Source organism: Acartia tonsa, chromosome 9 (assembly GCF_053477335.1).
Source record: "Acartia tonsa isolate MP-2025a chromosome 9, ASM5347733v1, whole genome shotgun sequence".
NCBI lineage: Eukaryota > Metazoa > Arthropoda > Copepoda > Calanoida > Acartiidae > Acartia > Acartia tonsa.
Genome location: NC_137268.1, coordinates 46,536,268 through 46,549,292, shown reverse-complemented (window position 1 = coordinate 46,549,292; position 13,025 = coordinate 46,536,268). Strand labels below are relative to the sequence as shown.

General features: G+C 34.1%; 2 protein-coding genes across 2 annotated transcripts in view; both read left to right on the top strand.

The window, feature by feature from the left end:
• Positions 1 to 13,025, top strand: part of tex (THO complex 3 homolog tex) — a 121,908-nt gene that overhangs the window by 91,046 nt on the left and 17,837 nt on the right. The window lies entirely within an intron of this gene.
• On the top strand, positions 306 to 12,855 carry LOC145329074 (coiled-coil and C2 domain-containing protein 1-like). The gene is made up of 17 exons (XM_080173092.1): positions 306 to 431; positions 1,691 to 1,750; positions 2,490 to 2,548; positions 3,115 to 3,183; positions 3,529 to 3,642; positions 4,527 to 4,640; positions 4,904 to 5,089; positions 5,263 to 5,488; positions 5,858 to 5,924; positions 6,382 to 6,491; positions 7,077 to 7,172; positions 7,353 to 7,433; positions 8,984 to 9,069; positions 9,568 to 9,696; positions 10,929 to 10,993; positions 12,170 to 12,291; positions 12,683 to 12,855. Exons 2-17 carry the CDS (start codon positions 1,700 to 1,702, stop codon positions 12,770 to 12,772), a joined length of 1,665 nt encoding a protein of 554 aa, XP_080029218.1. The 5' UTR covers positions 306 to 431; positions 1,691 to 1,699; the 3' UTR covers positions 12,773 to 12,855.

Genomic DNA, 13,025 nt, shown 5'->3' with positions numbered 1-13,025 from the left:
TGCTACATATGTCCTAAAAATTAATGTACTTGGTGTTCTCTATAATTCACTTCCGAGAATAGAACCAGATTTTAAAAGATTTTATATATAATGATGATAATCTTTGCCTTCAAAAAAAGGGGGGGGGGGGGTAGTTGAAAGAAAAAACTCAAGACGCTAAATTTAGCCTACCAATTAAGAATCCGAATCCGCTATTATAAAATGGATTCAGGATTCGGATTTCAAAATTGACCAAAAATAGGGCGGATCCCGGATTCGGATACTGATTGCCAACCCTATTTTAAATAAATGTGTTGTTAAATTAAAATCAAAGAGTGTCTCAACATTCCAGTCCGCCCCAAAGTAAAAGCACTGATATAAAAACTGTGATACTCGCCCGACGAAAAGAGTTAACCCAACTAGCACTGGCTGCGAAACAACAAAACGACAAGGTAAAAGAGATTATTTTAGAGTGGTTAAGTGGCCTTTATTAGAACCCTGTGGACTATCGAATGTGGCAGGGGTGTGTTACTCTTATTTCGTAGAAGTCTTTTTTTAAAAAATTGTTGAGGATTTTCCTTAAAATATTTGTTGATTTTACCTAAGTTTTTTTTTGGCGATTTACCATTTTATGTTAATACTAGCGGCTATGACCCTAGAGGCCTCTAGTGGCACTTAAATTTTTTTCCCCGGGACCTATGAAAAGCTACCCTGTTAAGGAGAACCCGATCGGTTCAGCGGTTGGCGAGATCCTTCGTTACAGACAGACAGACCAATAAACAAACAGACATCCTGTTACTTTATTATAAGAATTTATTACAGTCCATAATATCTTGTTAAAATCGCAAAGAATGGTTTCTAAAATTGTAGAGCTGGGAAGTCCCTTGAAGTAGGTCACATGGCACTAACAATAACATCCTAACTACTACAAACTAGTGATGGCAATCCGTCGAATTTTTGGGCCGGATTCTTAAAAGAATCCGTCAAAAAAAGTGGCGGATTCCTTGCAGATTCCGGATTCTTATTTTTGGCGGATTCCGGATTCGGATTCCGGATTCTAGCAATGTTTCAAAAGACTTTTTTTAAAAATTAAAAAATTTAAGTGCTACATATGTCCTAAAAATTAATGTTTTTGGTTTTTTCTATAATTCACTTCCGAGAATTGAACCAGATTTTAAAAGATATTATATATAATGATGATAATCTTTGCCTTCAAAAAGGGGAAGTTGAAAGAAAAAACTCAAGACGCTAATTTTAGCCTACCAATTCAGAATCCGGAATCCGCTATTAAAAAACGGATTCCGGATTCGGATTCCAAAATTGGCCCAAAAATTGGGCGGATTCCGGATCCCGGATCCGGATTCCGGATTGCCAACCCTACTACAAACAATCATTCCATTCATTTTAACGTCTTAAGTTGTGACGCCGTTTTGGATAAGATTCGAACCCGTCACATTTACACTTAAGGAATAAGACAATGGGTGATAACTTGATTTACCTTCTTAATGATGAAACAGAAAATTACCCTTCAGTAGATTAAAATTAGTGGTTGAAACGTTTGGACATTCAACTTAATGAATCAACCAATCAAAATTCACTAAAGTAAAAAAGTTGATTAGTTTTATTTTAAAACCTTAGGAGCTAGTTTAATAAACATTTCATTTTCCCCTCTATCTTTGTCTTTAAACTATAACTAATCTTCATTAAAAAGGCAACGGCTATGGAGTACATGAAAAGGATAAAGCTATGTGAACATTTAGCAGATCAGGATAGTTATCATACATTTCAACAAATAATGTGAATTATAAAAATAGAGAATACAAGGATGACAACATCCATAAAAGCGAATCTCTAAAATCAGAAGGAAGGACAAACAAACAATAACAATACAGGATACAATTAAATACATATTTTCATTTTTAGAGTTGCTACGCTTCCTAACGCGTACCTAATTGTCATAGAAATAATCATTCAAAGTTTGAAATCGAAAGGACAATTCTCTAACATGTCTAAATTAACAAAAAGAGATAGCCGTTATGGACGGACTGACGTATGGATAGACCGGCCCTACTTTTAGAAAAGCTTTGCTTTTTAAAAACATTACTTCTAAGGAAAAAATTAAAGATTCATCAATACGATTTTTTAAATACAAGAATATTTTAAGGAAAATTAGAGAAGAGCAAAGACTGACTCATAAACAAAACAGGGGTGTATATTCTGCACAAGGGGGGAAAATGGAAAAATATTTAGAGAACTCTATATTTTATTTATTTTATCCCTCCTACCACACATTTTTTTTTGTATTTTTTCACCAAGGAGGGGGGGGGAACTGAAAAAAATGTTTTCAGTTTTCTAAATTTTTACATTTTTTCCCCTCCAACCACTTATTTTTTATTCCCCCCCCCCCCCCTGAGCAGGGGATCCCATGTAAAATATACAACCCTGAAACAAATTAAATAATAAAAGCTCAGCTGTTGTAGTAATGTATGTTAACTATAAAATTACAGGATTCAGTTAGCCTTGCAGATTTACCAAGTACAGAGATTTTAAGACACCAAGTCGCACAGGAACATTTACTTAACTAGCTGCATTGCTCCTATTACTGTTAGCCTAAAGTAGGGGCTAGGCAATTCAATTTGATTGGTTTTTATTTTGTGACATTACCCTAAAACTATTTCTTTGTATGCAGAAATGAAACTTTCACAAATAGATCAACCCAATTGAAGAGCTTTTATAAAACTGCATGTATAATAAATAAATCAAAATAGTTCAAGATTTTTTCTGCTAGTAAATTATGATTAACCAGTGATGTGACTGTGCCCCTAGAATCAAAGGGCCCAGTCTTCGAATATTTAATATTAGTAAAGAACCATCCCAAGACTTGAAGCTTAAAATGAAATAACCAGAAACTAACCTGGGACTTTTTAGGCTTCCAAGAATTGGAAAACTCAATTAGTTTGGTAGTTATGAAAATCTTAAGCTACGGACGAAAAACTACCTTACTAATTTACTTAATAGGATAAAGGAAAATATATATTATTTTGTATTTTATCCAAGATTCAGTGCTGCAATTATTTTAAACTAAGCTAAGGTAATATTATAAGCTAGAATATATAGTAAATAACTGTAATAGGATGAGAATTCGTTGGTCAGATCAGGTGAACCAACACAGCAACCTAAACCAGAGCTTAACTCACAATTTAGGCAATTTTATAATACTTAAATGATACTTTAATTTACGCTTAAAAATAGAATTATCGGATGAAAAGAGTTCAAACACCTTTGAATTATACCCAACAAAACAAGATTTAATGCTATTAAGTAGGCTATTAAAAATAATAGCAAGACAAACAGTCAAAAAACTCTTTAATTGTACTACCTTTGTCTGGAAGTTTTGTTTGTCCATTGTAATTTATTGTTCGTAAACAGTTGTAGTAGCTGTAGTATAAGTCATATTTATGATATGACAAAATTTGCAAATTTGCTGAAGGCAATACCTATATTTAATTTTTTTATCTTGTTTGTATTGTAAAATAAGAATTAATTCAGTCGTGATACTCCTATTGTTGAACCCAGCAATCCAAATGACATTCCCGTCCCTCAACCCGAGATGTTTGGGGCGCCACCCGCGCCTAAAACCATCATGGAGGCTTTAGTACAGAGGTAGGAGGTTCTCAATTAATAAAAAATAAATAACATTACTTATTAGAAGTTCCCTTTAAAGCCATTTAATATTTGATATGTTAGGTTATACAGGTGTGTATATATTCTGCACATGATTCATTTTTTTCCCCTCGCTTCTAAATTTTTTTATTTTTTTCTCCTCCTAGTTTTTTCGAGCAATGAAGGGGATAAAATGGAAAAATATTTTTAAAACTCTTTATTTTATTCATATTTTCCCCACTCCCACATATTCTTTTAGTTTTTTTAACCAAAAAGGTGAGAAAATGGAAAAAAAATGCTTTCAGTTATCTTAATTTTTACATTTTTTTCCCCCAACCACTTATTTTTTATTCCCCCCCCCCCTCAGCAGGGTCAAATTTGAAAATATACACCCGTCAGGTTATATTAAGTTAAGATTTATTATAGTTAAAGGTAGCTTAATGCATTGGTAGGTTTCCAGGAAGGATTATGATTTTCATAAATGCAATAATTCTTAGTTGTTTTCACCGAAGCTTATAAATTCATTTCATAGCATAGAGGGGAGAATAAAATTATTTCTCGTATTCATTCGAATCCGGTGTATAGGAACCGGTTTTCATCCATACGAAAAAACTATGTATTATATCCAGCTGTCAACGAATATAAAAATGTACAATCATAAGGTTAAAACTAGTTTTTAGCCGGTGCCTTCGGCACCTCGGGGCTAAAAAAACTAGTTCTCATAATTGTACATTCTATATCCGCGGAAAGCCGTTTATAATACGATGCGAGAAATAACTATTCCTTTCCTATTTTTAACTTATTTTTTAATTATCTCGAGAGATGGGGAGGGTCTGTGCCTGCTAGGCACTTTGATGGAAAGCACTAAAAAATCTTTTCTAAAGGTTGGACAAATACAAATCAGAAGAGGCAAAGGCGAAAGAATCTGGTAACAGTTCGAAGGCCAGGCGCATGGGCAGAATTGTAAAGCAGTATGAAGACGCAATTAAGCTACACAGGTAAAGATTACTATAGATAAATTGCCAGACAGGATCATACACGCTTTTTATTTTGACTGAGTGGTTTTAAAGATTTGATGAAGGTAATAGGGGGACTGCCATTTACACATCCAGCAAATTTACAGTGGATATATTTTCTTAAACATCTAAGTATTATGCATCACACTTATTAATAATTATCATCAAAAAGTTTGCGGGATGATATTTTAACAAATTGAGACAACATTATTTATTGTTAACGTATAGTATTCTGATTTTCACAGGGCGGGACGTCCATTTCCTCGCGGCGATTTGCCGGATCCGCCTGGTTTCGGCTCCATTCCGTTGGCAGATCAGCCTGGAGCTGCAGCACCCAAACCAGCACAAGAAGCGGCTCCTGCGGCTGCCGTAGCTGGGTTAGCACCTGCAGCTGCTTCAACTCCCCCAAAACCAGCTGCCGTTCCTGCAGGGTGATTTTTAAAGTCTAAATTGATTTCCTCAAAAATGTTAAATTCTTTAATTTTAAATTTTAGGTACCAAATACTTGATTTAAAACTATAAACTGTTGTTTCTTTGTAAATATTAATTGATAATGCCTTAAATTGTACCAAAAAGATTCCAAATTTTAAAGATCACAACTTAGTGCTTCACCTGCCCAACCGTCGCCTGCGGCACCAAGCAGATCGCCGCAGCCGCCGAAAGTCGGCCGTCAACCATCAGTGATGTCAGTACAGGATAAGCAGTTAGCAGCCCTAGAAAAGCGACAAAAGCTGTTCAAAGAAGCAGCCCTTGCGGCCAAACAGCAAGGACAAACTGACACGGCAAAAGAGTATCTTAGACAAGCACTTGGACTTAATAAGCTTATTGAGGTAATAAAGAGTTTTAAGAAACTTTGGCAGAAATTGATTATAACAAATCATTTTGTTATATAGGAATCTAAAGGTATTAGACAATGGATGATTAATTAATGTACAATGTACATCCCCAATGATGATACACAAAATTACCCCTTCTGTAGATTACACTTAGTGATTGAAACGTTTGGACACTAATTTAAACAATCCAAACAATAAAAATTTAATTAAAGTCCCCAAGGTTGTTAAGTCAACAAATAAGAAAACGTTGATATAAAACTTTGTGGACTAGTGTAATAAACAGCCCTTTGTCCCCTCTAGCTCTCTGTGTTAGTATCCTTTTCGTTGTTTGAAGGTTAATTTTACAAAAAAAAAATTCTCCAGGTGAGCAAAGCTGGTTTGCCTGTGGACATGACAACTCTGCCTACACCTCCACAATTAATACAACAGGATTGTTTATTTCTATGTTTCTTTCTAGGCTATGATCCTAAAGCCTCGAGGGGAATTTTTTTTAGTGGGAGAGGATGTGATTTTTTTTCTATGGCAATTTCTCTTTTTTATGTTAAAAATCTTCTCTGGGCCTATAAGAACTACTGTTAAGAGAACCATATCGGTTCAGCAGTTTGCGGTATCCTTTGCTACGGATAACCTGTTACTTTAATATAAGGATAACAAGTTTGAAAAAACTATAATTACATGTATTTCTAAGATAAAAAAGCAAGAATGTGTATTTGCTTTGCAATGGGATATGTTGCTATTTTTTTCAATGTACATTTATATGATTTTACTTAAATAACCCTTCCTTAAAAATGTGTATTCACTAACATAATTATGAAATTGAATTAGGGACACATGTTATGATACAGATACTTAAAACATAAAATAAACTTATATAACACTTTGCAAGGCTGCTAAAGCAAACGACATGGACTTTGAGATAGTGAGCATGGAGGAAAGCAAAGTAACTGGAGACAGGGCAGAGATGTATGCCAAGCTTGAACAAGATTTGATAGCACAGGTGAGCTACACATAATATATTTAAGTTAACCAATAAATCTATAAATATACATATGTATATGGATTACCAGACAACTACCTGGATACCTCTTTTTGTGACCTTTTTGGTCTGCTAGTAAATTGCTTTCTGCTCTTTTGTAGCAACATGGCTGTGCTTTTTTTCCCGACGCTATTGGATGCTTTTCAAAGGCCCAATTGAATATCGACACAGGGTCCTCGGGTGGGGATATTCAGTAATCACTTCCTCCTCCATTGTTATGCTCTAATATTTAACCCGTGGTTTTGTGTCGGTATGCCACCAGGAAAGTGTCGAGTTCGAGTCTTGAAAACACTTGTCAGGCGCTATACCTAAATAATAAGAGTGGGAGTTATCCATGATCAGGCTCAACAAGTCAACTCACTACCTTATTCAGTTAGGACTTCCAAACAAAGATCGTGCAATGAAATGAAAGGGTTGGATGTCTGTTAAGTGTTACGAAGAAAAGGACAGTGTTCTCGGCGGCAGTTATTTTTGATTTTCTGACCAAATAATTGACAAGAACATAAATTAATAGATAAAAGGTAGTTCATAAAAATGATTTTCTAGGTAAAAATGTGCATGTCAAATAGGACCTACTTCAAAGAGGTTGGGGATATTGCTAGTTCTAACAAGTTTGAGCAGATGGCGTTGCATTCTAAAAAGGTAACATTAGATGTTTTTATCATCTTTTAAATTCAGAATTGAAAAAATTAAGTAATTTAAAATTGTACAATATATTTGAACTAACAGAAACATTCTAGGTTTATTAAGAAGAGAACACAAATTGCTAGATTTAAAAAAACATCTTGTATTTTCATTGACATACATATTGATTTTATTAAGGACCTGGATGCGGTTCGTTTTGCCTTCAAGCGAGGGGATCCGGTACCCAAGTTTCATTACGAGACTAGAGCTTTTAGCAAGGTCCAGGATTTAAAACATCATATCATACAAGTCTTAAAAAAATCTTGGATTACAGAATTCTTGATGCGGACATTCTTATATTTATTGGATTGCTCTGTTTATAACATAGTACCTAATCATCCTAGGATTCTTTGTAATTCTTTTCGCGTAATTCCGTGTAGATGGGTGTTTCTTTGTATTCAAATGCTCTTATTAAGTCTAACTGATCATAATTATGGACCATTTCATATATTATACTAGAGTTGGCTCGATATAATTATCTCCCTATTGGCTAGTTTTCTATATGCATATCTATTTCTCAATAAATCTATTTTCCTCACCCGGCATTACTATCTAAAAGAAAGTAAATATTTAATAATTTAAATGATTTTAAAAAGATTTTTTAAATTATATTTTTTTCTTTACATTACCATCACTAAAGGGTTAATGATGCCGATTACAATTTTAGTTTAATATTTGACCACACAAAATGTCGCCACAATCGAATTCTTTTAAAACAGAGTTTTCTTAAATTTATTATATTATAAATTTAAATTTTCTCTTTTATGATTAGAAATTAAATACATCAATATAAGGTAAATAGCTACATGAAATAAAAAAAAGGAATTTATTTTTAATAAAGTAAAATAATGAGTCTTATCGTTCTGGGCAATGAGAGTTTATTATGGATTATTGGAGCACTATGAGTTTTAGTCATATATTCCTTGGAAAACTTGAGCTCGTTTATAGACATTTATTTCCTATATAGATCTGACATGGATCTTGAAGCAAGTAAGCAGGCCGTTTTGTACATGTTAAAAATTGGAAGATTTCATTAAATAAAAGTTATCGCAAATATACTTAGTAAATAAGGATCTTGGACAAAGTAGCCTTGGACAAAGTAGCCTCCGGACAAAGTAGCCTCCTAAGGAAAGTAGTCTCCACTGTTAATAAAGGTCATGGCTGCAGTGCTCAGCCCCCTGGCCTGCTTAGCCGCGGGCGCTCGGTCTCCTAGCCTATAACCTAACCTATGTTATCCTCAGGACATTTATTATGAAAAAAACTGTTAATACATAGATGGTTTAGAATTTCGTGGATTTTACAAAAAGTGGTTGGTAGATTTTAACAAGTTTTAATATTGTTTTTACAATTTTTAACATTGTTTTTGCAATTTTTAGGTTGGGTTAGGTTAGGTTATAGGCAAGGGGGCCGAGCGCTGCGGCCACGACCTTTATTAACAGTGGAGGCTACTTTCCTTAGGAGGCTACTTTGTCCGGGTGCTACTTTTTCCGTAGACTACTTTGTCCGAGGGTACTTTGTCCAAGATCCTTATATAATATATACATTAGGTTATATATAATTAAGAACACTTTGACTTAATAACAGCATTTGACTACAACCCAACAGTAACGCCCAACTTTACGGATTAAGCGGGAAAAAATCCCTATTTGTTGTTAAAAAATCAACATGTATTAAATGGAACTTTGGACTTTCTGGTAATCATTTAAGAGTTGCTTAAAAAAAAACAAATGTGTAGGGGAATAATTAACAAATATGATGGATATTGAAAGGTTGTTAGCCATACCGACCTTACAGACAACGATTTAGAGTTGACTATCATGTCTGGAATTAACTACATGGTTAAAAATCCGAAGGAAATCATTTTGAACTTTAAAAGCTGTAGGTAGTAATGAGGATGTATATCATGAAGCTAATTCAATGTGGGGGTAGATTTACATTTGTTTGTTTATTGCTCTAGGTTAGGTTATATTGGGTACTCAGCACCCCGCTGGGGTAAGGCGTAGGAATAAAGGTCTTAAAACGAATGATTTTTGGGGTAAAGAATTAAGACAATTTCTTGCAGATCCTAAAAACTGATTATCTAGGTATACAAATTGGAAAAAAACAATCTCTTATTTGAAAAATAAAGATAGCAAGGGGTTAGTGCTCGACAGGCACCTTGAGGGAAAGCACCTTATGAGCAGACATGCAATATATGAGACATTTTTGCCAGTTTTCTACCCAAGGATATAATAGAGGAAAAGAAGTATGCAAAAAGTATAAAAGTTAAGTTTAGGTTATAGAATTTGATTTTTTTTCATACTAAAATAGGACACCTACTAATTGTTAAAGTTCAAAGTAGGTTTAAATAGGACGTTGATACATACGTGAAATGGGAGTTTCCCTTTCCAAGGGACACTCCAACTATAGACAAAACAGCTGTGGTTAAAGACAGTAATAATCCGGAGTACAACAGTAAACATATGATTGTTGTTAATCCCAGGTAAGTGGTGATTGATAGTTTATAGGGATAGATAGATATACTACACATACTGAGTGACTGATAGGCCAAGCGATATACTGGTAGACAGAAAACAGATGTAAATTATATTATAGACCTGACAGGCTGATAAGATTATTTGTAGATAGGCCTAAGGCAGGAGGGAGGAGACATTTGACATATAAACACTTCCTCCAAATGGTTGTATTAAAAACTTTGGGTATTTTTAAATAATCTTGCTTGGTTGGTTTAAACATGCAGTGACCAATTTTCAATTTTTCGAAAGGGGTAATTTATACGATCATCATTAGGGCGGGTTCATATCGGAATTAGACAAAGAGGGGATGTGCAACAGATAAAACTAACTTAAATAAAATTTCTGACCGAAAAAGAATTTAAAAAATTGAGTTTTAGAACACGACCACTTAAAAATGTAATTCATTAATAAGAAATATGCAAATACGACATTCAAGCCCACTCCACTTATTATCTCAGTTGCTTTTAGTACTAGAGGGCTAAATATTTTTGTGCATTTTCCCAGTTTAATAATGAATTTCCGACTATAAGTCAGTCAAAGTCATATTTGGCTTCCTTACCCTTTATTTACCAACCTTTTACCAACGACCAGGCATACAATTGTATAGCTATATGTAAATGAAAATAAAACATTTATTGAACCAGAACTATGGCTTCATGGTGCTCCCAGGAAAGACCTTGTAGAGTAGAATCAGGAACTTTTGTCCGTTTCAAAATATCTAGTTCCTAGCCTTAGAAATGGCTAATAAAACACAATTTTTTAAGGTTTATTGAGAATTGTCCAATTTGTAGAGGTTTTTAAGATTTTCTCGGGCTAGGAACGAGATTTTTTGAAACGGTCAAAAGTTCCTGATTCTACTTCTCAATGCCTTTCCTGGGAGCACCATGAAGCCATAGTTCTGATTCATTAATTTTTTGACACCCATATACAAATAGCTATACAATTGAATGTCTGGTCGTCCGCGGTTTTAAGACTTAGGATAAATTTTAAATCATCCAGAGGTGTATTATACTCATATAAATCATTTGCAGATCCCCGCTTTGGTCTCAGAAAAAAATGTCCAAAATCGACCCACCTAATCATCATAGGAGATTTATACCAATAAATCGTCCATCGTCTTATCCCTTAAGATTCCTGATTAAATAAAGATAGGACAAAGAAAATAAAATATAGCAAAATTCATTTATTTTTTTTTCAGGGATAAGGGATTCCAAAGAATATTAAAGCGAGGCAATGTTAAAGCAGAAGTTTGGATTAAGGGAGAAGTTCATTTAAAATAGCATTAAAGTTTAAATAATTGTACAGTTATAGATGTATAATCAGGACAACTTCCTAACCCAAGTCGCGGAGACCCTTTTCGTCTGCTTACAAATGCTTTTTGCTGATTGACTAATTTTATTTTTTACGGCACTATTAGTTGATTTAAAGATCCAATACAAAATCGGGACAGGGTCCCCTCCCCTCGTGTCCCCACTATTCTTTTATTTTATTAATAGACAATTTTATCAATAAGAAGGGTTCAAAATATTTAAAATTTTAAAATATTAGCAGGGGTGTATATTCTGCACAAGATTTATTTTTTTCCCCGGCTACAAATTTCATTACTTTCCCCCCCCCCCCCCCCTAGTTTTTTCTCACCAAGTATGGGGGAAAATGGGAAAATATTTAAAGAACTCTATATTTTATTTATTTTATCCCTCCTACCACACATTTTTTTAGTTTTTTTTACCAAGGAGGGGGGGGGGGGGGGGGGAAATGGAAAAAATGTTTTTAGTTTTCTTAATTTTTACATTTTTTTCCCTCCAACCACTAATTTCTTATTTTTTCCCCATGTAGAATATACACCCCTGAATATTAGTGAAGTGTTATAAGTGGAAAATTAAATGAACTATTTAGGACTTATTTCATGTAGTGTTAACTTTGAAAATTTTGGGCTAGTCACAAAAATTTAAAAGTTTTTTTTTTGTTGAAAATGTAGAGAGAAGTAAAGACGATTTACAGATAAAAGGGTGGATAAGTTATAGATTGCTGACAACTTGTAAATTTTCAATTACAATTTTAAAATCATAATTTTATTAGTGTTTCGTTAAAGTTTTCACAGGGGTGTATTCTACATGGGATCCCCGGCTCAGGGGGGGGGGGGGGAAATAAAAAATTAGGGGTTGGAGGGAAAAACAATGTAAAAATTAAGAAAACTGAAAACATTTTTTCTATTCCCCCCCTCCTTGGTAAAAAAAACTAAAAGAATGTGTGGTAGGAGGGATGCAATAAATAAAATATAGAGTTCTTTAAATATTTTTCCATTTTCCCCCCTACTTGGTGAGAAAAAACTAGGGGGGAGGGGAAATAAAGAAATTTGTAGCCGGGGAAAAAAAAATCTTGTGCAGAATATACACCCCTGAGTTTTCATTAAATGAACTCCTAAACTACTGCAGGGAGGTTTCCTACGGTCTGACACACTGCTAGGGACAGCAACTGTCAAACTATCCACTCTGGAGACAAAGTGTGAGATACACGATAGCTTTGACTTGTACAGTGGCAGGAAACCTGTCGGAGGAAAGGTAAAAAGTTAAATAAAATTGATAGATTTTCTGGATTTTTTAATGTCCTTTGCCTCTAGGATTTTATTTGCTATAGCTAATAATTTTTTTACTCTTAGTAGGTAATATTTATTAGGTCCTATCATACAAAACACCCAAATTCGTGTCTAACGGACGGACAAACGGAGAGACGGACATTTGGATTTTTATAGTAGCTTTGTTTGCTACTTAAAACGACCTCTTATAAGCTGTCTTACTTTTGTTGGATTTTTATTTAGGGGAGAATTTTTTTATCGTAATTGGAGGTGTCAACAACTTAATTTATTGTCTAAAGTCTCATCACTTACGACCACGGTAAAAAAAACTAGATTATTAACTTAAAGATTTTAACAAAAATCATTTAATCTTGTAGGTTGAAATAAAAGTGCGACTAAGAAACCCAGTTGTGACCAAACAGATAGAACAGGCGCAGGAAAAATGGCTTGTTGTAAAATTTGAATAGCATACACCAAAATAGACGAGTCTTCAAATCTGCAAATATTTATGATTTATGAAGATTATTTCCAGTACACTATGTGCCCAGTAGGCCGACTCAAGATGCAAAAATTTTTGGCGCGCTATTTTAACCCATTCTATTCATAAATATAAGACTATTGATACCTTTAAAAGTGTTCTCAGACTATTTTTTCAGCAATATGTCAAATTCGAATTTCATAAAAAAGGGGAAGGTTCCCCTCTGGGGGTGAAATTTTTTT

Coding starts and splice junctions, on each gene's coding strand:
- LOC145329074 (XM_080173092.1), top strand. CDS start 1,700: ATGGAGTACATGAAAAGGATAAAGCTATGTGAACATTTAGCAGATCAG. Junction 3,184..3,528: donor GAGCTTAACTCACAATTTAG/GCAATTTTATAA, acceptor GAATTAATTCAG/TCGTGATACTCCTATTGTTG. Junction 7,173..7,352: donor TGGCGTTGCATTCTAAAAAG/GTAACATTAGAT, acceptor GATTTTATTAAG/GACCTGGATGCGGTTCGTTT.